Source organism: Colletotrichum navitas, assembly GCF_030913465.1.
Source record: "Colletotrichum navitas strain CBS 125086 chromosome Unknown LY79scaffold_144, whole genome shotgun sequence".
Taxonomy (NCBI): Eukaryota; Fungi; Ascomycota; class Sordariomycetes; order Glomerellales; family Glomerellaceae; genus Colletotrichum; species Colletotrichum navitas.
The window spans coordinates 46,813-68,689 of record NW_026850690.1 but is presented as its reverse complement, the minus strand read 5'-3'; the positions used below and the strand labels follow the sequence as shown (position 1 = coordinate 68,689).

Here is a 21,877-nt window from a genome sequence, read left to right as displayed (position 1 = left end):
ATAGTTTAGATTTTACTAAAGCTATATATATATATACTATATATTAGTAATTTAGCCTAGTTATATTAGCCTTAGTATACTATTTCTATAAGCTAGTTCTTATTAAAGTAAAGGGGTATTTTTACTATATCTTAGTAAAAAAAAATTTTAAAGGTATAGATTAAGGTAGTTATACTACTACTTAATATAGTCTTTTTACTAGCTATTATAGATCTAATAGGAAAAGTAAGGCTATAATAAGTAATATAAAGTAATATAGTGTAAAGGTAAAGTATAATAGTAGAGTAATAAAACAAGGTAAGTAATAATAAAGAGCTAAATAAATAACATAGGATAAAAGCTAGGTATATATATAAGTTATCTATTAAGGTTGCCCTTCCTTATAAGAGGAAATAGGTAATAGGATATATATCTCTAGGTATATACCTAGATATATACTAATAGAGTAATCTTATATTTTACCTGTTTATCTACTATATAAGGCACTTGTCTTATAATAAAGATTTAAGAGAAAGAGGTATAAGGTGTCTAAGATTACCTAGAGAAGTTATATAAGTTATAGCTAGATTTAGTATAAGTATAGTAATAAGCTATTAAAAGGTAAGTAAAAAGCTATAATAAATATTATAAACCTATAATATTTAAATAAAGAGATTTAGTCTTATTATCTATAAAGAACTTATAGTTTAAAGCTATATAGTATAAATTAGTACTTAAGTTTATTAGACTATTTTAGGTAATATAGGCTATAGGTAAGTAAGCTTATTACCTAGTGTTACCTAAAAAGTACTTATAAATATATAACGTTTTCTATATTAGCTTATTAGAGCCTTAGAGAGAAAGGCTATAAAGTAACTAAAGCCTACTATTCTTTAACCTAGAGGAAGATAATCTAGAGTAAGAACTAGACTATATTATTAACTACTATATTATAAAGAAAGAAATATTCTATCTACTTAAGTAAATAAGCTAGTTATCTAAGTATAACTTATAGGTTAGTAGTAATAATATAGAATTAGTATAAGAAGTAATAAAAGAATATAAAGAAAGCTAAGTAAAAAAGAACTAAAAGTATAAAAATTAATTACTACTAGGTAATAATAAAGCTAAATCTTAAGTAAATCTAGAAGAACTAATAGGCCTAATAATATAGTACCTAAGGGGTATACTTAAATAAAAATAACTAAACCTAAATTAGCCTAGAAACCTAACTTAAAAAATAAAATAAGAAACCTAAGAAGTAGTATACTTAAGGTATATCTAGTACTACTATAAACTATAATTAAAATCCTTAATTTAAGAGTAAATTATAGCTAAGGTCTTAGTAAAAAGATAATAAGTAATAAGTTTTTTAGCCTTATTATAGATAATATAAACTATATTATTATATACTTTACGCTTATATATTTACTATATAATATAGCCTTAATTACCTAGAAGAAGGCAAAGGTTATTTTAGTAGTCTTTATTAATAATTAGTAAATATTTATAAGGTTTTATAAGTAAAAAAGTAACACTTACTATATAAAGTAAAAGTAAATTAAAGCGCCTATAGTAGATCTAATTATAGTGTTTAGACACTAGTTTATAGTAAGTAATAAAGGTATTCTTAACCTTAAAAAAGTTATCCTATAGTAATAAGTTAGTAAAAGCCTAGTAAAATATAGAAAAAAAAATATAAGAAAGATTTTTTAATACTAGCTAGTACTAAGCCTTTTAGTACTAAATATTTAAAGTAGCTAAGTTATCTAGGAAAGTTACTAAAATAGTAAAGATAGGCTTATAAATAGCTATAAACTTATTAGCCTAAATTAAAGTACTTAGTACTATAAAAATATTTATAGTGTCTTAGTAATTACCTAGGATTATAGTAGTACACTAGATAAATAAATATTAGTAAAAGCCTACTAAATAAAGAAAAAAACCTAGGTATTAGTATATAGCTATTAGTATAAGTAGTATATTATATATATCTAGTACTACTATTTAAAGTAAATTAATAGTCTAGGATTAAGAGAATATTAGTAAAAGTATACTTAGCCTTTTACTTTTTAATAGTAGTATAAATATAATATATATAAGGCTAATATAATAAAACTAGTCTTTTTAGAAAAGGATTAGAGATTTAGATCTTATTTAGTAAGTTATTACTAGGAGGATTAGGGAGTTAGGTAACCTTATTATTAGGATTATTTATATTAATTTTATCCTTAGTGTTATAAAACTTATTATTAAAGCCCTAGGAACCTAGTAAGGTAAAGTTATAGTCCTAGGGTATAATAAATAGTAAAGAGCTAAGAGAACACTAGTTAAGACTAAGGGGAGAAGGATAATAGAAGTTACTTTTGCTTTAGTTACTATTTATATTATTATTATATTTTAATAAGTAATAAATTAATCTAAAACTATTAAAAAATAAAGAGTTATATTTATTAGTAGTATTTTTATATTTACTATTTTTAATAAAAGGGTTTACCTTATAAGTAGTTTAGTAGGCTTATTAGAATATAAATATATTAAAATAGCTAGTTAATTACTAATAAAAAGAAGTAAGTTATAGTAATATTAGCTTAAGTGTAGTAAAGTCTAGCTAATTACTCTTAATATATAGCCTAATTATAAATAGCTTAATTAAGATAAGTTATTAAAGGATTAGCGCTAGTGCACTATAAATTTCTCTTTTATAATCTAAGGAATTAGCTAAGTCTTACTATTATATTAGTTATTATTTATTAAAAATTAGTTATTAAAAATCTAAAAAAAAAAGAAAAATAAATTAATAATCTAATAAAACACTAGCAAAAGAAAAAAAAAGTAGTAATAATAGTATAAGAACTTAATAAAAGGCTATAATAAAAAAAAATTAAAGTTTATAAAAGTAAATAAATAATAGAAAAGTAAAGCTTAGAGAAGTAGCTTTAAGAAGGAGTATAAAGGGCCCTATAGATAGCTAATAGGCTAACTAAACCTTTTTAAGGATATACTAAAGTAAAGCTAGTATAGTATAACTAGGATAATTATATAAGAGGAAAATATAATTATTATAAGACAATAGGTAATTACCCTAAAGTCCTAGGTAGACCTAGTAGGTTAAAGGAATATTATTCCTAATATAGTTTAGTAAGTGTTTTACCTAGTAGAGCTAAATAAATATAATGTTAAAAAGGTACTAACCCCTTAGTAAAAGGCTAGTAATAGCTAGGTTAAGAATTAGCTTCTAAATAATATAGGACCTATATTTTAATTATTACTTCTCTTTACTAGTACTATTATAAAAACTTACTAATTAAGACCTATTAATCTAAAGTAATTAATACTTAGTAATAAAAGGCTTATTCTTTTAAGGTTATCTAAAGGTTTTTTTAGCTTTTAACTAGTATTTTTACTATCTAAGGAATTTATTTATTTAACTAATAGAATATAGATAAGACTAGTATTATAAAAAGTAAAAGATCTAATAGGCTAGTACTAGGCTTTATAGTATTATAGTATATTTAAAAAAAATAGCTAGGATCCTAGGTATAGATCTTTATTATTAAGTATATAGCTACTAATAAAAGGTCCTTATACCTACTAGTTATATATAAAAGTAAATTAGTCTAGGCCTAGTAGTTTTTATTTAACTTATTTAAATATAAAAGATAGTACTTTATATATATAAATAATAGCTAGATAACTAAGAAGACTACCTTTAAGTAGCTAAAGAAAGTCTTTATTTTAGGCACCTAGATAAAGGAGGCTAAACTACTAATTCTAGATAAGTATTATAGCTATATATTAATAGACTTTATATAAGAATACTTCTAGAACTAGATATATTTACTATATTTACTACTATACTTTTTTATTATCCTTTAGCTACTAAATATATTAGTCTTTAGCCTATTAAAGTATACTTATTAAAGGGAGGTTAAATATTTAAATAACTAGGTTAATAATTTAACTATTACTAATAAAAGGGTATTTTTAGCCTATTATATAAAGGCTAAAAATATAGCTATAATAGTCTAGAATATTAGAAGTAGCTAAAAGTTAGCTAGACTATAGCTAATATATATATAGTAGCCTTTATTTAACCTTATAGTTACTAAGGACTAATAAACTAGCTAGACTAGTTAGCCTAGTAGCTAATAATAAAATAAAACTATATTTATTATCCTATAGTTAACCTTTTATTAGTTTACTAAATTATAATATTTATTATACTAGTTAAACTAGTTAGTAAAAAATAAGTTAAATACTTATATTATTTATTACTTATTTAAAAAGATATAAAAAAAGTATAATAAGTAAGTATTTAGAAATATATTTCTAAAGTAAAAGGTCTACTAGCTAAAAGGTAAGTTAGATAACCTATAGTAACACAAGAGGAAAAAGGTCCCCTTATTACCTAATAGTACCTTTACTACTATATATAATATCTAGTAGGCGTAAACCCTGGATATTAGTAATATAGATAGTCTAGATAAATCTAGCGCATCTGAATTACCTAGCGAGGCCAGAAGTTGTATATGGGTAGGCGGCAGAGGTGGTAAAATAAGTGGTGATAGTGGTGGTGATGGTGGTGGTGATGATGGGCCGGATGTGGGGGGTAGCCGGAAGTAGGGTAGTTGAGTTAGTTCACATACAGGAAACCGGCGATTCCTTCTATTATATTCCCGGCTCGGAACTAACAGTTGATGAGGCCATGGTCCGTTTTACCGGCCGGTCTCTGGAGGTAACAACTATACCGACGAAACCAATCCCAACCGGCTGTAAGATCTGAATACTTGCCCAATCGGGCTACTGTCTCCGATGGCTATAGCACGTACACAGGAAGGGCCCTTACGGGCTAGTCCCGCAGGCTCTGCCGGCACCCGGTAACAGAGTCGGAAAGCAAACCCTTACGCCAACGCAACGAGTTGTTACAACACTAGTTGCCTTACTTCCAGCCACTATATATCATATATTTCTCAATAATCTATTTGTTTCTATACGGCTCTTCAGGGCTCTTCAGAAGCAGCAAATCGGAGCCTCCGGTACAAAAGACTATTCTTAAGTATATCTAAGTTTATCTTGTATATAAGTCTATAACTCTATTAGTATATTACAAAGTAATAGCCCTCTGTTAGTTCTTTACTATAAAGTAACCTTAACTAGTTAGTCCTTTACCTAGAGCACTTACTACTTGTTAGTCCTTCTTATTATTATATAACTTGTACTAGTTATAGTTCTTCCTTCTAGGGAGTTATTTATATAATAATGCTGGTTGTCCTGCTAGTACAAAGGCTGTGCTGCCTACGCTTCTGCTTAGTGGGGCTAACGTTGCCTGTAGCTTGTTGGGTTATAAGAATCCATTGGAATTATGCTAACTATCTACTGCTTAGGTTTCTCACAAGTTCTGTTAATTTATGTCTTTTTCAGAGGTCTTTTGTTGCCATCTCTGGCCCAGTGTTTGCCAGTTTGGCCTTGCTACCCTAAATTTTCATCCTTGGACTCAAAACCCGGAGTACAAAGTGGCTGATAAAGATCCGAGTTTCTTAAACCTCTGGAAAGCCCCGAGAAAACGGCAACAACCCAGGAAAGGCTGGGGCTCTGGATTGGTCACCAGGCTAGATGTAGTGGTGGGTGATCCCAGACCAGATCACACGCAGGCAGCCTCACGATTGAAAGATCATAGAGTCTTGAACTTCTTAGTGGCTATCAATGTGGATTGATATGTATCTGGCTGCCCGGATGTCCTGGTGCGTCGCTTTGGCCCTGCTGGAGGACAGCAATTATTAATGCGAGAAGTTGGGATGAACACCATCCCGGCTACAGGGATAACGTGGCCGTCGCGTAATTAATTGAATTTAACCAATCGCATCTCAATTTTGCCGGCTCTCTATGCCGGCTGAGTTGACAACCCGAGCCCATCTCCAAGGACTTCGCCCTTTTGCCTTTAACCATCATCCTCTGCTAGGAACCCCGCATACTGGACCGTAAACTATGACGCTAATCAGACGCGGGGAGTCCGGGTACCTCTATATATGGTGTGAATATCTAAGTCAGTATCAGCCTTGAAGTTTGAATTCTAGCTCACGATTGACCCCAAGATGTGAAACACAGGACGCTCGACACTTGTACAGCGTTTTTCCCACATTGTTCGCCTAGTCGAGTGTTCGGCTAAGAAACCGAACAGTCTTGTTTGAGGATCCCGCTTTTTGCTTTTCCATCTTGAGATGGCCTCACACAGCCCAGGGCTGCCCTGCTAGATCAGAAGCTATTGTGAGATAAAGTCGCAACATGCAGGCCATTGACCAATTACGCAGCCATCTCATCCAAGCCTCGTACAGTTTCTGCCCAAAGAGCCGGAAAAGTGTTGGCTTAGTTGGCTCAGTCTGTGTTATTGCCGTAGCAAAGAGAAGATTCGGCGGCTGCCACCGCAACTAACATATAAACATGTAGCGTCGCCTTCCCCATCCCATCTCCAAGCGGTTTATCCAGCCATCTTATCTTGCTCCAGGCTAGCGTAACATCTGTGCCGAAATTACTGCCTTCTATCGTTTGCAGTGGTTCCCAAGCCATTCTGCCAATATGGTTCCTTCGCCCGTCGCCGCGCTAGGCTTCCTTAGCGCCCTGCAGGGCAGTGCCAATATTGTCGAGCGACAGACAAAGGCCTGCGCAACGGGTGTGCACATTATTGTTTGCCGGGCCAGTACCGAGAAACCAGGGACAGGAGTCATTGGCGAGATCGCGACCAACATCCAAGGACAGATCCCCGGATCCGACATTGAGGCGGTGGACTACCCAGCCGAACTAAACCCTTACAACCCATCCGAGGAGGCCGGCGTCAAGGCCATGACGAAACTGGTGCAGGACTATGCGGCGAGATGCCCCGATACAAAGATGGTTCTGATGGGATATTCGCAGGTAAGTTAATGAACTTCTAATCCAACCCCCCAATGGATCAAAACCTGACATATTACCCTGTAGGGAGCACAGGTTACTGGCGATGTTATGTGTGGAACAAGTGAAAGCGGCTTTACTGCCACGCAACCGCAATCGGCAGAGGTTGCTGCCAAGGGTATATTCATCGTTACTTAGAGCGCCTGGCTGTCGTGGCTAAAAACTTTTACAGTCGCTGCCGTCCTGCTCATGGGAGATCCGAGTCACGTCACTGGACAGCCCTACAACCAAGGAACTAGCCAAAATAACGGTGTAAGCTATACTACCAATGCCCTTTCTGTATACCAAGAACCGACCTTGACCTTGAAAAAACAGCTCTTCCCGAGAACGCGAACCGCCGGCTGCAATGCTGTTGCTAACAAGATGGTGTCCTTTTGTAATACTGGGGACCCGTTTTGCGACGGTGGCCGCAACTTGCAGGTCCACCTCAGCTACGTCCAAACGAACGGCGACGCGGCAAATCAATTCATCTTGTCCAAATTGAAAGCAGCCCGCTCATGACTGGGAAGAGGTTGAGAGGGGCAGACTGGCTTCCGATGCTCCATGCCCATATGCTGGGGTTTATTCCAGCCGTAGTGTCGGAAGCATCATTCGTCGTCGCCATGCTTCTGACCGGAACATCAATCGATATACACAAAAGAAAGATAGCAGACAGGAGGACCTATCTATCAAAGTTCAATAAAGGTGGAACTACTTGGGATAAATGGTACGGTATACGTGATTCCGATGAAAGAGGCTGCATTCTGGTCCTATCTCGTGAATCACTGGCTGAAATATGCACCATCCTGGAGTGCTTAGGAACGTACGAGTCATAGGCAGTCAGTTGGAATATTCCAATTTTTGCCGGCACAAAACCGAGTCTTTCCAACGCCTATGAAATCATGGAGGAGTGAGTTCCCCTTCGGCCAATAACTATTCGGAATTGAGAACATGGCAGGAGGTATATTCAGTCTGCTACCTCACCAACCTGGCATTACCCACGCAATGGCGCTTTGTTCTAAGGGTGCCGCATTCAAATCTCTCTTAAGGCTTACCCCTTTGAGTTGACATGGCCGTTCAGCTTTATTCAATCTTTCCGCCCTGCACTGCATCTCTTCACTTCGCTCTAGCGCTACTGCCCAAGAGCTCCCACAGCCAATTTGCATTTTCTAATAAGAATCGGCTACCAGAAGGACTGTGTCAGTTATCAGAAGTTCTCTACGTATGAAAAGATCGGAATATAGGCCAGGTCAAAGGTGCTGCGTATAAGGTTCTTGCGTTTCGTGACATACTATAAATAGTGCGTGAACTGCACTAGACTGCTTATAGTTGAGAGCGACTACTCTATACTAACATATAACACACTGGTCCTATAATATTATAGAAGGTGCATAGCCATTTCATATTTAGTATATATGTAGCAAGATGAAACTAGTGGATAGGCAGTAGGGGTAACGCATGACTAGCCAACCAAAGTGCATGTATAAATAAGTACAGTCTCCCTCACAAAGGTGCTAGCTGTCAGCTCATCTTCATTCTCTTCACCCTGATACCGGTCATATTTGATACATTATTATTACTCCTTGAATACTGCCACGATGCACGCCTTAACCATCTTTTTTGCCTCTCTGTCTCTTCTGGCCGGCCTGGCTGCCACTCAAGGCATTCCTGGTGGAGACCTTTGCTGTGGTAACCCAATAGACGATCCCAATAAATCCTGCCCCGGAACTACTTTTTGCGTAAGCTCCTGTGTCCTCTTGTGAACCTAATATGGGCAACTAAAGAATATCTTGTAGTGCGACACCGGTAGCAATGCTAATATAGGGCGCGGGTGTGACGACAATAAAGACTTCCCAGTCGGACGTTCTTTCTCAGGTTTTGGTGTCGGTAGCTGTAAATCTGGTGGCTCGACCGGCACTGTTGTCTGCGGCTAAGAGCGTGTGTGTCTACGCTACAATAAACCAACTTTGATAGCTGGGGGACCAGCGGGGCTGGTCCGATGTCGTTTGTCTGATGATCCACCACGGCCACCCTCTTCCATACCCACGATTTACAAGCCATATTATCTTCCACAACAATAGCAACAATTGAACCACCTTGTTCAAGCCTATACCATTGAGTTTTGTTATACACAGAAAAAAAAAAGCCTTAACTCGATATGAGTGATGGTACCAAAAGAGTGATCTTGCTATGTGTGCTAAGTGAATACATACGCCTCACCTCAGCCTCACCCAGGATTGTAGAGGGTAAGCGGAATCGGCGAGACTCACCCGGACCGCCCTATCAGCTAAAGAATGACGACTTGAAGAGGCTCCGAACGCATGTTTCACGCAATGGCTCATCAAAGGCCATTTGTTGCACGTTCACCTATGTGACGATGTTTCCCTCCAGATTTCTGAGAGGAAGAATCATATCAGAACCTTGGGCGCGAAGATTTTGCAGATTTCTTTTTCCCGTCGGTGTCCCGGCAACATCGACCCATATCAAGGTTCCAAATGTCCTGGGTGAGTGAACTTTATTTTAGGGCTCATGTAAGATCGCGGCCGATGCAGGTCCGAACGGTGCCCCACACGCCTAATCCAGCGTCATGGACTCGAATAACAGGCATGTTAAGAAACGATGAGAACGGTGCTTGCTGTAAGGCGACGGGCTCAATACCATTGCCGGATGGGGTTCTTCCTCATTTGACCAATTCGTGATCCTGTAGATACAATTAATGGGAAAACAGTCGACTTCCGTCATCCAGCCGCTCATCGGAAGCCCGAAGCGGGATCACACATGGTTTATCACACCAATGGTTCTTCAATAGGAACTTTTGTCAAACCCAAAAATCATACATTTCTGTCATAAAATCCATCATCTGTTGATCATGTTGAATCCCTGCTTGCTGCTAATTGTCTCCATGCTGCATCAAATTGCTCTGCATTCTTGATTGCATGTCGCTGGCCTTCTGCAGCTCCCAGTGAGTTTTTCGGCTATAATGATGGATATTCCGCGAATGTCTTGAGGGCTGCAATTGTCATGCCGAAAGACACCGTGTTAAGCTTCAGTTCGACCAATATTCTCCGGGAGCCAGTGTTGGCCTCCTGACCTTCGGCAAAACAAAGTTGATAGTCGTCCCGGGATACCTACATCATTCGCTTGGTGTCACGCGCTGCCTTTTTTTTTTTTTTTTTTTTTTTTTCAAGATTCAGATAGTCTCCACAGCCTTGTTGGGTCATTATACTGCTGTGTCTTGTGGTATCCGGGATCTATTGGCAGTTCCAACTTTGAGAAGGTTCAATAGGCCCAATGTGGCGTTCTCTTGACCCTCACCTCAGTATCAACATGGCTGTTAGACGGTTATTCTGACCCGGTATCCTTAAAGTCAATCATCTCGACCATCATGCTGCTTTCTACGGTTCTCATGAGGCGGCACCTCTATGGTCTCCTGAACACCTATAAATTCTTTTCCCCGGGCACCCCTCCTTCTTTTCTTCTTCTCTTTCCCCCCCATCGAGCTTTGCATTCAGGTACGTTGACAATCTCCTTGCCTCAAACACCAGAACAAACAAACAATTGCGACCAACACACACATAATGTCTTTCTCTACTCCTTACTCTTACTCTCCCTTCTCTTACGAGATGGAGCTTGACGATCCTGTCGCCTATTCTCTCTCCTTCTCTTCCCTCTCCATCTCTCCACCTCAGACCCTCCCCTCTGAGATGGATCTAGATGAGGAGCCCTCTTCTTTCTTTTCTTCTCAGGCTTTTCAAAACCCTTTTATCAGTGCGAAGTGTGGCTCCCACCACCCTTCTTGCTCTGATGGCCGTCCTAAGAACCCGTTCGCTGGAGAGTCTTCTCAAAAGCGTCAGCGTTCTAAGAACAGCAAGGCCAAGACCGAGACCAAGGCCTTACCCCATCGCGGTGGTGAGAAGAAGGTTGGCAAGGCTGAAAACCAGAAGCAACAGCTGAAGGGCGCGGAGAAGCCGAAGCCGAAGGGTCAGCAGCGCAAGCAGCAGCCCAGACAGCCTAAGCAGAACCGTGGCCCGCAGAGAGCTGAAGCCAAGGAAAAGAAGCCTGTCAATCCGTTTCTCGTTCCTCTCGCTTCGGTCAAGGGCCAAGGTCAACGTCGCTAACTTCTGTATGAGTTCTCTTTCGGGAGAATTCCTCATGAAAAAACCAACATACCCCCCCCCCCCCCCCCCAAAAAAAAACCCATGAAAAGCCTGAAAAGAGAAAAAAAAAAAAAACCACTCCTCCTCCTCTCCTCCTTTTGTTTTGGTTACAATTGTTTGTTCTGGCTGAGGCAAGGGATTTCAACTGCCACATCCTGATGCAGGCGAGTTCCCCGACTTCAGTCCCGCGTGCTGTAAACGCTTAACATCCATACCTCTTTCTCCCCGGCCCCGGCGAGCCATGATCGCCTTTCTCCCCACCTCTTCCTCCCCGGCCCCGGCGAGCCATGATCGTCTTTCTCCCCACCTCTTCCTCCCCGGCCCCGGCGAGCCATGATCGTCTTTCTCCCCACCTCTTCCTCCCCGGCCCCGGCGAGCCATGATCGCCTTTCTCCCCACCTCTTTCCGCTATGGCCCCGGTGAGCCTATCACTATTTCTTTGGGCAATGAAGTCGGACTCCTAACCTCCCCGTGGTATTGCCTGGGAACTTCCTTTCCTTCATTGGATCGGATGCTAAATTGGAGACGCGAACAAGTATTGATGGGTATAGATGCTCTAAACCCCCATAAGTGGTCTAGTGCAGTTCATCCGACACATATGTAATATCACGGTACGTAAAACCCCATACGGGCACCTCTGACCTGTGCCGGATCTCGATGTCTTGATACGATATAGAATGACCTGATAACGCAGAGCAACAACCAACTCTGACTTCACTTCAACCACGGCGCAAACGACCTTTGGGCGCCGGAACGTCGGCAGCAACTTTGGCGCTGTCGAATCAGGTTGCGCGGGTTCGCAGGCAAGCCACACACCAAGGTCGCGATGGCTTCGTCGCGATGATGGCATTATTGAACCTATCACCAAGGCCGCAATGATTGCAGGCCACACAATGACTCTGCCGCCACCAAGGTAGTCAAAAGCCTTGTGCCTTAAGTCACAGACAGTACCAGAGATAGCTTCACTCGCCAGCAACCTTGCTAGCCGTAGCCAGGCATACAAAAGGCAGAAGCTAGGCTTGGTCTCTTCTTCCCTCCTTCCATCTCGTCCATATCCAAACACACACAACAATGCCCTATTATACCGTTTAGAACCCCTAGGGCATTACCCAGCCAGGAGACCACAATGCGCCAAGCACAGCCTGTAGGGATCCTACTGTGACTAGCGCTTGGCCTCATAGGGGTCTAATAAAGACACCCTTTTCCATGGCCTTCCTCTGGCCATGAAGTTTAACGTGGCCATCTTTGGCCTAGAGCTGCTGGCAAAAGACTCCAGCCGAGCTGTGAGGAAGCAGATTGCCAAGAAGAAGGCCGAGCTCACAAGGAACCCAGCGGAGCTTCGAGGAGAGACTGTACGTTGGAGGCAGGAGTACTTGAGCAGCGTCATGGAGGCTGCAGCGGAGGCCATTTATGGCAAAAATGACCCATGGGGCACTAGGTGTTAGGTGAGTTGAGCTGCAATGATGCTCAGGACATTCGCTGACGGCGGCAGTGCTGATCGGTCTGGCCAGATCGGGGCGACGTGGAGGTCTCGGAGGACGGCGGCGGTGGCGGCGACGGCCTGGTTGACGGCGGCGAAGGGGTCGAATTGCGGCGTTTGGTGGATTGCCCAAGGGCAAGTTCATCTAGGCTGGTTAGGTGTAAAAGGGGAAAAGTCTTTTACTCGATAATACCCAAAGTGCGATATTACACCCTTGCTTTCGGATTCCAACTTGCTGAAGAACCATTTGTAATTCACGTGACCAAAAGTGCCCATTGACTGCTGGTGAAGTGACAAAAAGCATTGATCCAACGTTGCCTAGAGGCTGTCGAATTATTTGAAGTTGCGTTACGGCGGGAGGTGTTGTCCGCTCATGAATTGGCAGGCCGGCCGGCCTCCGAAGTGAAAGTCGCCATTGGCAGAAGCTCTACACACGCACAATACAAGGCCACAGGCCCCGCGAACAAGTATTAATGTTTGATTCTACCTTTATTCAACGCCTTTGTTCCATGTTTTCTTTCAATGTTCTATCCTCTTGCTTTATTGCTCATGATCCCTCTTTATTACTTGTGGTCCCTTCTTATCTCTGAGCCTTCATGTCACATCTTTGGTCTCATTTCCAGCCCTGATCAACAATCAATTCTCTGCATGGCTCCCATATTCCAAAGTTTATACACAATGGTCGTTCTTGGTGGTGATGTCTTCAAGCCCGTAGATTGCTACAATTGCCAAAAGAAAATTTGAGACGGAGGTCAAAATTCGTGAATCAGTTCAACATCTGCTCGCCATGGATTGAAGCGACAAAACCATGAATAGATTAACCACTAGCCAAACTAGATTAACAGCGCCTGTGAACCATGCCGCTACTCTTACAAAACACCAGATGTTCGCCTTCTTCCAGCTTGGTCATGCATCGTTCGTTCGTTGGCTACATGTACCGTCAATCGCCCGGGAAAAGCATCATCCTCTCTCAAGGTCCCGAAACCCATTAAAAAAAAAAAAAAAAACCCTCATTAAGCATCAAATTTCGCTCAAACAGTGCTCATGTGGTGGCAGCAGCAAGTCCACTCACCGCCGGGCTCCTGCTTCCAAACACTGTTGCAGATGCCCTCGGTCGCGACCAGCTTGTTGCCCTTCTGGCGCCAGGCGGTGACGCGGTAGACGAGGCTGGAGCTCATGACGTCGATTTCGACGAACTCGGGGTCATCGTGCATCTTGTAGGCCGTCCAGGGCTCCCAGTCCTCGTCGAGGAACTCTTGTAGGGTCGGCTTGGATTTCGGAGAGTAGGGCTTGTAGCCGGGGTGGGCGAGAACAGCCTCCTTGTCGAGGTACTTCTTGAGGTGCTTGGGCTTGGAGTCGCACATGGCGCGCCAGAGCAGGGTCTCGGCCTCAAGTGTGTCCTCCTTGTTGCGGGAGTAGATAGTTCCCGATCCCGAGTTTTCTTCGTCGCCCATTTTTGGCTTTTTTTTTGCAAGATCGGTTCGCTTGAGTTTGGTAAAGTTGGTAACTGCAGGTCCCCAGCAGGAGATATGTCGTTTAGTCGCCGAAATCTGATCGTGAAGCTAGAGCGTTTGATATTGGTATCGCACTCCGCCGGCGCATCAGGGGCGGCGGGAGAGCTCTTATGATGTCGCCCAGAGCTATGGCCTCATGCGCCCCGGGGGGGCATGCATTTCGTCCAGAAACAGGATATCCTGGCCTGTCTGGTGCCTGTGATTGGATGGCGGGCAAAATGCTTCGGCGTTCGTGGCCTTGACGTCACACTCAGCGATTAACAGCGGAGGAGAGGGGCCAGCGGCTCATTGCGGGGGATGCGAAGGACAGGGGTTGGAAACAGGTTACTTCATTGTCAGTGGGAAGGGCCTCGAGGTCTAGACTAGTCCATAACCTTTTCCTTCGTTCTTGTCAAGTTAAAGGTCCGAGGTTCTGATGTAACGCGTGCATTGACATGTCCCACATAGGGACAGACTGTCACCCGGCCAAGTACCTTACTCATGGGTTTCGCATTAAATAAGCATCTCGTTAGCGTTGGTTGTAGCGGAATTGGCCTTACGTAGTTATTTCAACATTCTAACGGATTTTAACTCTGTAGACAGTAGACTATACCCCTCCTTTAAAATCAAAGTTACTGTGCATTGGTAGGGGTCTAAGGTTACAGACAAAATGTTACAGAGCTAAACACTAAAGTTACTTGTTCCACGTTCGATATATAAGCATGCTTGACACAGAGAAATTCACTAGTATCATCACTGCTGCGCATGCTTGCGGCTTCGACCGAGACACAAAATGGCTCACTTTTCAGTTCTGGGAATCGCCCTCGCCCTATTACCAATCAATGCAGCTTATAGCTCTGGAGGCTGTTGGAAAACCCTGGAGCCTATTCCCGTCGCCCCTCGCCAGGAACATTCAGTTGTGGGTCTATCAGACAGTAAACTTGCCATTCTCGGAGGTATAACTTCATCCGTTGCCGATTTCAACACGACTTCGCTATTTCAAATCTACGACATCCCGTCAAACACTTGGACTACAGCCGCGGATGCGCCTGTTCGCGTTAATCATCCCAATGTCGCTGCTGTTGATGGCAAAGTTTATCTCCTAGGCGGGCTTTCACCCTCTACTGATGGTGCCTGGACGGCCTTTCCGGAGTCTTGGATGTATGATCCCATCACCAATGTATGGAAAGAGATTTCTCCCATGCCGCCGGGCCAAGCGAGAGGCAGCGCAACCATGGGTGTCAACGGCAAGAAGATTTACCTAGCAGGGGGCGTTACGAAATTAGTACCGGCTATAGATGGGGAGCAGGATACCGTCGGTTTCGTCACCGCTTTTGATACTGAGAGTCTGTCTTGGTACACCTTGCCGTCAGCCGCAAAAGATCTTCCTAATGGCAGAGATCACGCCGGGGGCTCTGTTTTTGATGACAAATTCTACGTCATTGGTGGCCGCGAAAATGGTCAGCACAATCTTAAAGACACAGTCTTTGTGCTTGACTTGAATAATCTGGAAGGCGGGTGGTGCACTAAGGACAAAAGAATGCCTACAGCCCGCGCTGGCATCGTTACTGGCACTGTTAACGGCAAGGTATATGTTTTTGGCGGTGAAGGAAATCCTGCAGCAGGATCGAATGGTGTTTTTAATCAGACGGAGGTCTTTGACACAAAAAAGGAGAGCTGGGAGCAGCTTGCACCCATGCATCTTCCTCGACATGGAGGTGGAGCCGTTGCGATTGGAAGTGGGATCTATGTACCAGGGGGAGGGTTACAGGAAGGAGGAAGGCCTGATAGTACCTTGGACGTGTTCCAGCCAACGGATTCATTTCTCTAGCTGTAACCTTCTACTGACACGGCCGGACTGTTTAAAAGAATTCTCGTAGTTCAAGCTACAGCAATGTTTAACCACGCTTGTTAACCACCTTGACCCTAGAGCCTGCCTTAATAAATAAGTAGAGGCAGATGTTCCAACCCAACAAGCTACAGCTAAGGTTGCCCTACTAGGCAAGGCAAAGCGCAGGCAGCACAACCTTTATACTAACAAGACAAGCAAGACAGTATGCAGATAAATCCCTAGGGAGAAGAACTATAGTATAAGTCACATAGAGGGTAGTTCAGATAGTAACAAAGAAGCTAGTAATAATTAATTTCAATTGATTTTATACGTTATAGCGTAATTAACTCTTAGAAAAGGTAGAAGGGTAGGAGGAAGTAGTCTACTTAATTGTCTGCTTGCTAAATTATGTATGTACTATGGTACCAGGCCGAAGTTTTATCGCCCCTGTCACGTACCCCCCCCCCCCCCCCCCCTCCAGTCCGCCAGCTGTCAACGCTATCTAGCTATTACGCATTACCTATCACCACCAGTATAGATTTCCATAAGAGATAGGTTGAATGATTAAATACTGTGCGGCGATTTACATCACTAGGGCCATATAACTTTCCCCTGCCACCCTGTACGTTACTGTATATTGTTAATAACTTGAAGTCACTGCTGATTTTGTGTGTGACGGGGTGGGGGTTCGATGATCACTGAGCGACAGTCTAAGACCCCCGAGCGCTAATGACGTCAGGACTTATTTGTCGTTGAACGGTGACCGCTGTCCAACCTTGTCTACGTAGGGGACGAATTTCGAATCTCATGCACACATCGCCGCCGGCCTGAAAAAACCCATACACATTCTCAATTGAACTTATCCATCATGGACGACTGGCAGGAAGCTGTATTCACGAGGAGACATGTTCACAATAGTTCCAGAAAATCAAATGCAGGCGGGGGACGCGGTCGACGCGGTGGGGGGTTCGAAGTCAAAAAGGCATTTGGTAACTACGAAATCAAGTGCCCAACTGCGATCAAAACGAGCTCAGAGTTGGGGAGGAACAAAAGGAATGCCGCATCTCCAACCTTGGACGTTTTTCGTCTATCCGAAGATGGCAAGGGTTTACTAGGATATTTGAGTCTGACAGGAACCCTTGAGGCCAGCATCATCTTGACAGGAAGCAGAAAAGTACTCGAACACTTGGTATCACAGTTCGAGAACGAACAGGAATCAGAGATTGATCTTGATAAAGACGAGGATAAAGGGTCATACGATAAAGGCCAAGACGGATCTGTCCATGACAGCACTCATCAAGCTGAAGACCCCTTGACATCGGACGACCAGGAAAATGCAGATCAGTCAGCTGATGAACACCAAGAAGACAAGGAGTACATCCGGTTTCAACAGTTCGAAAAGAACAGTTTCCGCTCCCCTAAATTTTGGTTTCAGTGGAAGGGACAGGTGATGACGTCCTCAACAACGCCGGATGGCCACGCAGCCGAAATCCCTAAAGTCGATTCCGGGAGGGGCTACATCGTCTTCTCGGGCAATGATTGCCGTTCGTTCAAGGGAACAATCACATGCGATACATTAAACTGGAAGGACGTCTCTCTTTCTGGCTGGAAACAGGTTTCCATGAGTGAAAGGGATGTTCCCTTTGCATGGAACTAGTCGTCAATGATCCGGGAACATAAGACTATCCTGGAAAATCCATGTTTCTTTAGTTGTCCTTGAATTCCCACTCATAACCAACCTTGTGGTTATTACATTTCAGATATCCATGATTCCTTTAGAATCTTGATACTATACATCAATAAAAGGGAAGAGTTGCCTTAGGCATAGCCTTTTGTCTTCGATTCATTTACCAAAGCAAATTCAAGGCCGACCAATGCGTAGCTCGCAGTCATAGCCAAATCCCTGCATTAGGAGAAGGTCCAAGCACTATATCCATCAATATATGTGGTATATGAAGACCTCCAGGTACAAGTGTCCAGCGCAGCTCCGCATATTTCTGGCAATATCAGCTCGTTCATGGGATTTTGCCTATGGGGAATGCTGAAAGCCGATCTTGTACTGCAATGGCACACTTATGGTTAGAAACCCAAGCTGGTGCATTGAGAGACATATGTGATCCAAATTTCATATTCCTCAATTCCTCTTGTCTTGGTATCTTACTTCGGTGAATGCTTACAGATACGGCACATTGGGAGGTCTGAGGTTTCTAGAAAACCATGGGTTACCAAGACTAAAAAGCTTTCAATCAAAGCCGCCGTTTTTTAAACATAGAAGCTTTCACCGTTCTCAACCTTTCCGCCAAAGCTTTTAGGTCTTTCTTAATTTTCTAAGTCATCCAGACACAGCGGAAACCATTTCAACAGAGTGAAGATATGGATTCCGTTTTTTCTCATTTCTTCAATATGTGCTTTTAGAGACCGACTCTCTGACACTTCAATGTTCGTTACTCGATTATCTAACATTACTTGCCTTATCTGCCCGGATAGTCTTCAACTAAAGGTTAATATCAAAAAGCGGTTTCGACTCGACTAAACAAAAGCCATTGTCAAAGAATTTGACGAACAAGAAGGTCTTGGACGGTATCTGAGCCATAGGGTTCTGGTATATGATAGAAGAAATGAGAAATGCATTCAATTCTTGAATAGAACGCGACTTGCTTGGGAAGATATCTAAGAGGAATTACAAGTTAAGCATATCTCAGCCCACAGAGACACTCTGTATGCCTTCTATGCTATGCTGTCTCAGGCTACCTGACAACTCGCGAGGATCAGGGGTCGCCGAAACTTCTGGACATTATGTCTTCTCCGTGAGCAATATATGTCTTTGCAGCTGATACACCTATCTCTGACACTTTTTCTAGTCTGAACGCTACCGAGGGAGGCTCGCGTCGGCCTATGAAGCGGAAGTCTAGAGCCACTTCTTCAACACCTCGAGCGAAGGTAAGCGAAAAGAACCACCTTAACGTCCAGAATGATGCTTCGGATTGTTGACAATATGTTAGAAGAAAAGGATTGAGCCCGAACAACTCCGTCCTTTCTTGTTCCTGTGAGTTGGTTTTCTAGACTAGAATTAATAGTACCTCTTCCCCGCTTGCTTGTCCGCTACTTAGCTTGATGTCTAGGTCTCTGCCGCCCGAGATCAGAAACATTGTCTACGAGCTCGCTTTTGCTCGACCTGCAGGGATCGATATTGCTGGAAGACACGAGTCTTACACGGTGAAACATTCGAAGTTTCTCTGGCAACGCAAGGATGTACGCCACTTGCGAGCGCATACGCGTCGCGGCAATCTCAACGACAGGATCCCAGTCTCATTCCTGCGATGCTGCAAGCGAGTAAATTCCGAAGCTCGTACAATTTTGTATGCCAATCGCTTCAGGGTGGATGACATGGAAACTCTCGCGGTCTGGCTGCGTGACTTGGGTCCGGGGAACATTGTCTATCTGCGACGGATCCAGATCAGAACCGAGCCCCAACCATGGAGCTCTCGCGTCTCGCGAAGAGTGGAGGTGCAGCAAAGCCGTTACCGAGACGTATGCCGGAAAGTGGCCAAGATGATAGCCGCGGCGAAAAGTCTCGAGTTCCTGCAAACGGTTTTCTACTACCACCACAAGATAAAATTCCAAAGGTCGAGTCTCCAACGGCCCGGCCCCGTATCCGGCTGGATAGACCTCGCGCGAAAGGTCGCCGAGTTACTTTACGATGACTTCCGCCCAATCTTTTCACAGGGGCTCTCCCGTGGTCGAAGTCCGGAACAGCTCTGTCGCATCTTGGACGTCGGCCAGAATAACTGGTGGGGTCGCCGGCATTCATTGACCCCGTCGCAGCTCAACGCCACAGATGCCGAGCATGCCGAGAACGAGGTAGTAGAGCATCTAAGGCTACTTCTGGAGAGAAACCTGCAACACCGACACCGCTTCCATCATAAACGTCAAGAATTGGACTCACGAGGAACTAGGACTGGATGATTGAGATTGACTCTATTACTTGCGATATCTATTTACATATCGAAAATCGAGCTAACTTCTTGTCGTTATGTAATACAGAGTGAAGACGTTATCTTGGTGAGTGACTGTATTCATCTATGGCCATATTGCTATATCGCAACAAATGGCCATTTTATGGAGGGATTCTGGTGCTACACTGTTTCCCACAGGCTTGGAGGTTTAGGATTTCGACTTTCGGATTTCTACGTCTTCGTGCAAAGTCTACTGTTCCGATATTACCCTTCTGTCCTCTAGAGCCATAGGTTATTCGAGTCTGTCCCATGACACTCGTTGTCGCCAAGGCTACCATACGAAACAATATTAAACTCCAACGATCAAGGCAAAGATTGTAGGTATCGACTCGAGCGTCAAATTCTGGTTAGACCAAATAAAGGTAAATGTTTCAGGTTCATGTTCGAATTATTGCATGGGGTTTCTACCTGGTACCTATGATTTCCAGACAGTCTTGAGAACCAGTGATTTCGAAAGGCTTGGAAGAAACATGTACCTTCTCCAAGTCAAAGTCAGAGATGCGCTTCAAATTTAAATGATATCACCAAGGACTGAGTTTGAAAACGATAAAACGACACTTCCGTCAGGAAATCACCACAGCAGTCCTTCTCATGAGAAAAGAGCCGCCAATTTCCTTTGAGTTCAGAGACTATGCCTGTCAAGTATATGGCCTTTCGTTAAATTTGGTTTCTGACCTTTGGCTAACTTTCCATCCCAGGCCAAGGCATTCACGGTCATCTACTGGCCTCGCCCCAGTGCATCGAAAGCCACATCCCATGAAGCGGCCACATCCCGTGAAGCGGCCAAACAGCCACCGAGTTGACGACAACGATGCGGTGACTTCGCAAGCACCGCCCAAAAAGGTCCGTATTTTTAGAGCTTCACCGGATGATGGTAACATCAAAAGCTAATTGATTTTCTTTTCAGAGAGCCAAGATTGGTGAACACAAGCCGTGCCGTTTTCGATTCCTGCAAGTACTTCGGCGTAGTAATTACCTACCTTGCTTTGGCTAACAACTCACTGGAAGACGACTGCCCCGAGAGATTCGGAACATCGTTTATCAGCTTGCATTGGTTCACAGGGAGATGGTCATCATCAACACCCAGAAGAAGCGTGTTCCGTTCGCAGCTTCTCTTCTTCGAACCTGCAGGACCATTCATGCCGAGGCTCGTGGGATCTTCTATTCTCAGGCTATTATCATTGGTGGCCAGGTTGATCCGGTCGTTTGGCTACGTGGCATAGGACCGGGAAACCGGTTCTATCTGCGCAACATGCATCTCGGATCGACAATGGGCTTCGACCTCCCCCGCAAGAACTGCCAGGCCGTCACTCGGAAGGTGGCCAAGTTCTTGGCCGACGCACCCAACCTCAAGTCTCTGGAGATCCGGGCTATGCGCATCCCTGACATTGACTGGGATCTTCACAAGGATCTGAATGGCCAAATGCAACAGAGGCCATGGTTCATCGCAGCGCAGCACATTGCTAAACTGATATACGACGAATTCCGTCCGGTATTTTCAGCGGCGCTATCCCGTGGCCAGACTCCGCAGCAGCTTTGCACCTCTGTCAAGGCCCATAGGAACCTCTTCTCCGGACAATCAGACCAGGGACGTGCCTTCGCTACGGATGTGCTCGCTCTACGCCTGAATCAATGGGAGATTGCTGGGGCAGAGGCAGAAGTAGCTGAACATTTAAAGTTGCTACTTGAGAGAAACCTACGCCACCGCTGTCACCCTCGCTTTAAGCAACAACCTGGGATAGTCTGAATAAGACGTAGCTCAGGGCATTTCTTGCTTTCAAGATCTTGGCGGTCGCGATCAAGATCGTTCAGAGATATTAGTAGTGGCTAGTAATTGGCGTTGAGTTCGGTCCTTGTTCGACTTGTCTTGGTGGCTTGATCTTGTGCAGCGCAGTAGGTGGATTTTGAGACATCTTCACGCTGTCGACATGATTACCGGTACGTTTTCTCGTCCTGCGTTATGATTCGTTCCGTTCTAGCTTTCTCCTTGTGCT

The 21,877-nt window shown here is 43.2% G+C and overlaps 8 protein-coding genes across 8 annotated transcripts; 7 read left to right on the top strand and 1 right to left on the bottom strand.

Moving 5' to 3' along the window:
- Positions 1 to 6,555: 6,555 nt before the first annotated feature.
- LY79DRAFT_674785 (cutinase) lies at positions 6,556 to 7,428 on the top strand (the record flags this gene model as incomplete). Its single annotated transcript, XM_060564359.1, has 4 exons — positions 6,556 to 6,891; positions 6,955 to 7,045; positions 7,100 to 7,179; positions 7,243 to 7,428. 4 exons carry the CDS (start codon positions 6,556 to 6,558, stop codon positions 7,426 to 7,428), a joined length of 693 nt encoding a protein of 230 aa, XP_060407549.1.
- Positions 7,429 to 8,440: 1,012 nt separating this feature from the next.
- Positions 8,441 to 9,017, top strand: LY79DRAFT_572211 (uncharacterized protein). Its single transcript, XM_060559334.1, has 2 exons — positions 8,441 to 8,645; positions 8,703 to 9,017. The coding sequence occupies exons 1-2, from the start codon at positions 8,505 to 8,507 to the stop codon at positions 8,838 to 8,840; spliced, it is 279 nt and encodes a 92-aa protein (XP_060407548.1). The 5' UTR covers positions 8,441 to 8,504; the 3' UTR covers positions 8,841 to 9,017.
- A 1,467-nt stretch (positions 9,018 to 10,484) lies between these two features.
- Positions 10,485 to 11,024, top strand: LY79DRAFT_674784 (uncharacterized protein; the record flags this gene model as incomplete). The annotated part of the gene is made up of 1 exon (XM_060564358.1): positions 10,485 to 11,024. The coding sequence occupies one exon, from the start codon at positions 10,485 to 10,487 to the stop codon at positions 11,022 to 11,024; it is 540 nt and encodes a 179-aa protein (XP_060407547.1).
- Positions 11,025 to 13,520: 2,496 nt separating this feature from the next.
- Positions 13,521 to 14,158, bottom strand: LY79DRAFT_572210 (uncharacterized protein). Its single transcript, XM_060559333.1, has one exon. The coding sequence runs from the start codon at positions 13,995 to 13,997 to the stop codon at positions 13,575 to 13,577; it is 423 nt and encodes a 140-aa protein (XP_060407546.1). The 5' UTR covers positions 13,998 to 14,158; the 3' UTR covers positions 13,521 to 13,574.
- A 671-nt stretch (positions 14,159 to 14,829) lies between these two features.
- Positions 14,830 to 15,867, top strand: LY79DRAFT_584846 (uncharacterized protein; the record flags this gene model as incomplete). Its single annotated transcript, XM_060560440.1, has 1 exon — positions 14,830 to 15,867. One exon carries the CDS (start codon positions 14,830 to 14,832, stop codon positions 15,865 to 15,867), a length of 1,038 nt encoding a protein of 345 aa, XP_060407545.1.
- An 826-nt stretch (positions 15,868 to 16,693) lies between these two features.
- On the top strand, positions 16,694 to 17,685 carry LY79DRAFT_572209 (catalase). The gene has a single exon (XM_060559332.1). It carries the CDS (start codon positions 16,736 to 16,738, stop codon positions 17,522 to 17,524), a length of 789 nt encoding a protein of 262 aa, XP_060407544.1. The 5' UTR covers positions 16,694 to 16,735; the 3' UTR covers positions 17,525 to 17,685.
- Positions 17,686 to 18,663: 978 nt separating this feature from the next.
- LY79DRAFT_584844 (uncharacterized protein) lies at positions 18,664 to 20,114 on the top strand (the record flags this gene model as incomplete). The annotated part of the gene is made up of 6 exons (XM_060560439.1): positions 18,664 to 18,674; positions 18,729 to 18,807; positions 18,870 to 18,913; positions 18,990 to 19,728; positions 19,912 to 19,929; positions 20,022 to 20,114. 6 exons carry the CDS (start codon positions 18,664 to 18,666, stop codon positions 20,112 to 20,114), a joined length of 984 nt encoding a protein of 327 aa, XP_060407543.1.
- An 835-nt stretch (positions 20,115 to 20,949) lies between these two features.
- On the top strand, positions 20,950 to 21,630 carry LY79DRAFT_594985 (uncharacterized protein; the record flags this gene model as incomplete). The annotated part of the gene is made up of 1 exon (XM_060561741.1): positions 20,950 to 21,630. The coding sequence occupies one exon, from the start codon at positions 20,950 to 20,952 to the stop codon at positions 21,628 to 21,630; it is 681 nt and encodes a 226-aa protein (XP_060407542.1).
- Between the last annotated feature and the right edge of the window lie 247 nt (positions 21,631 to 21,877).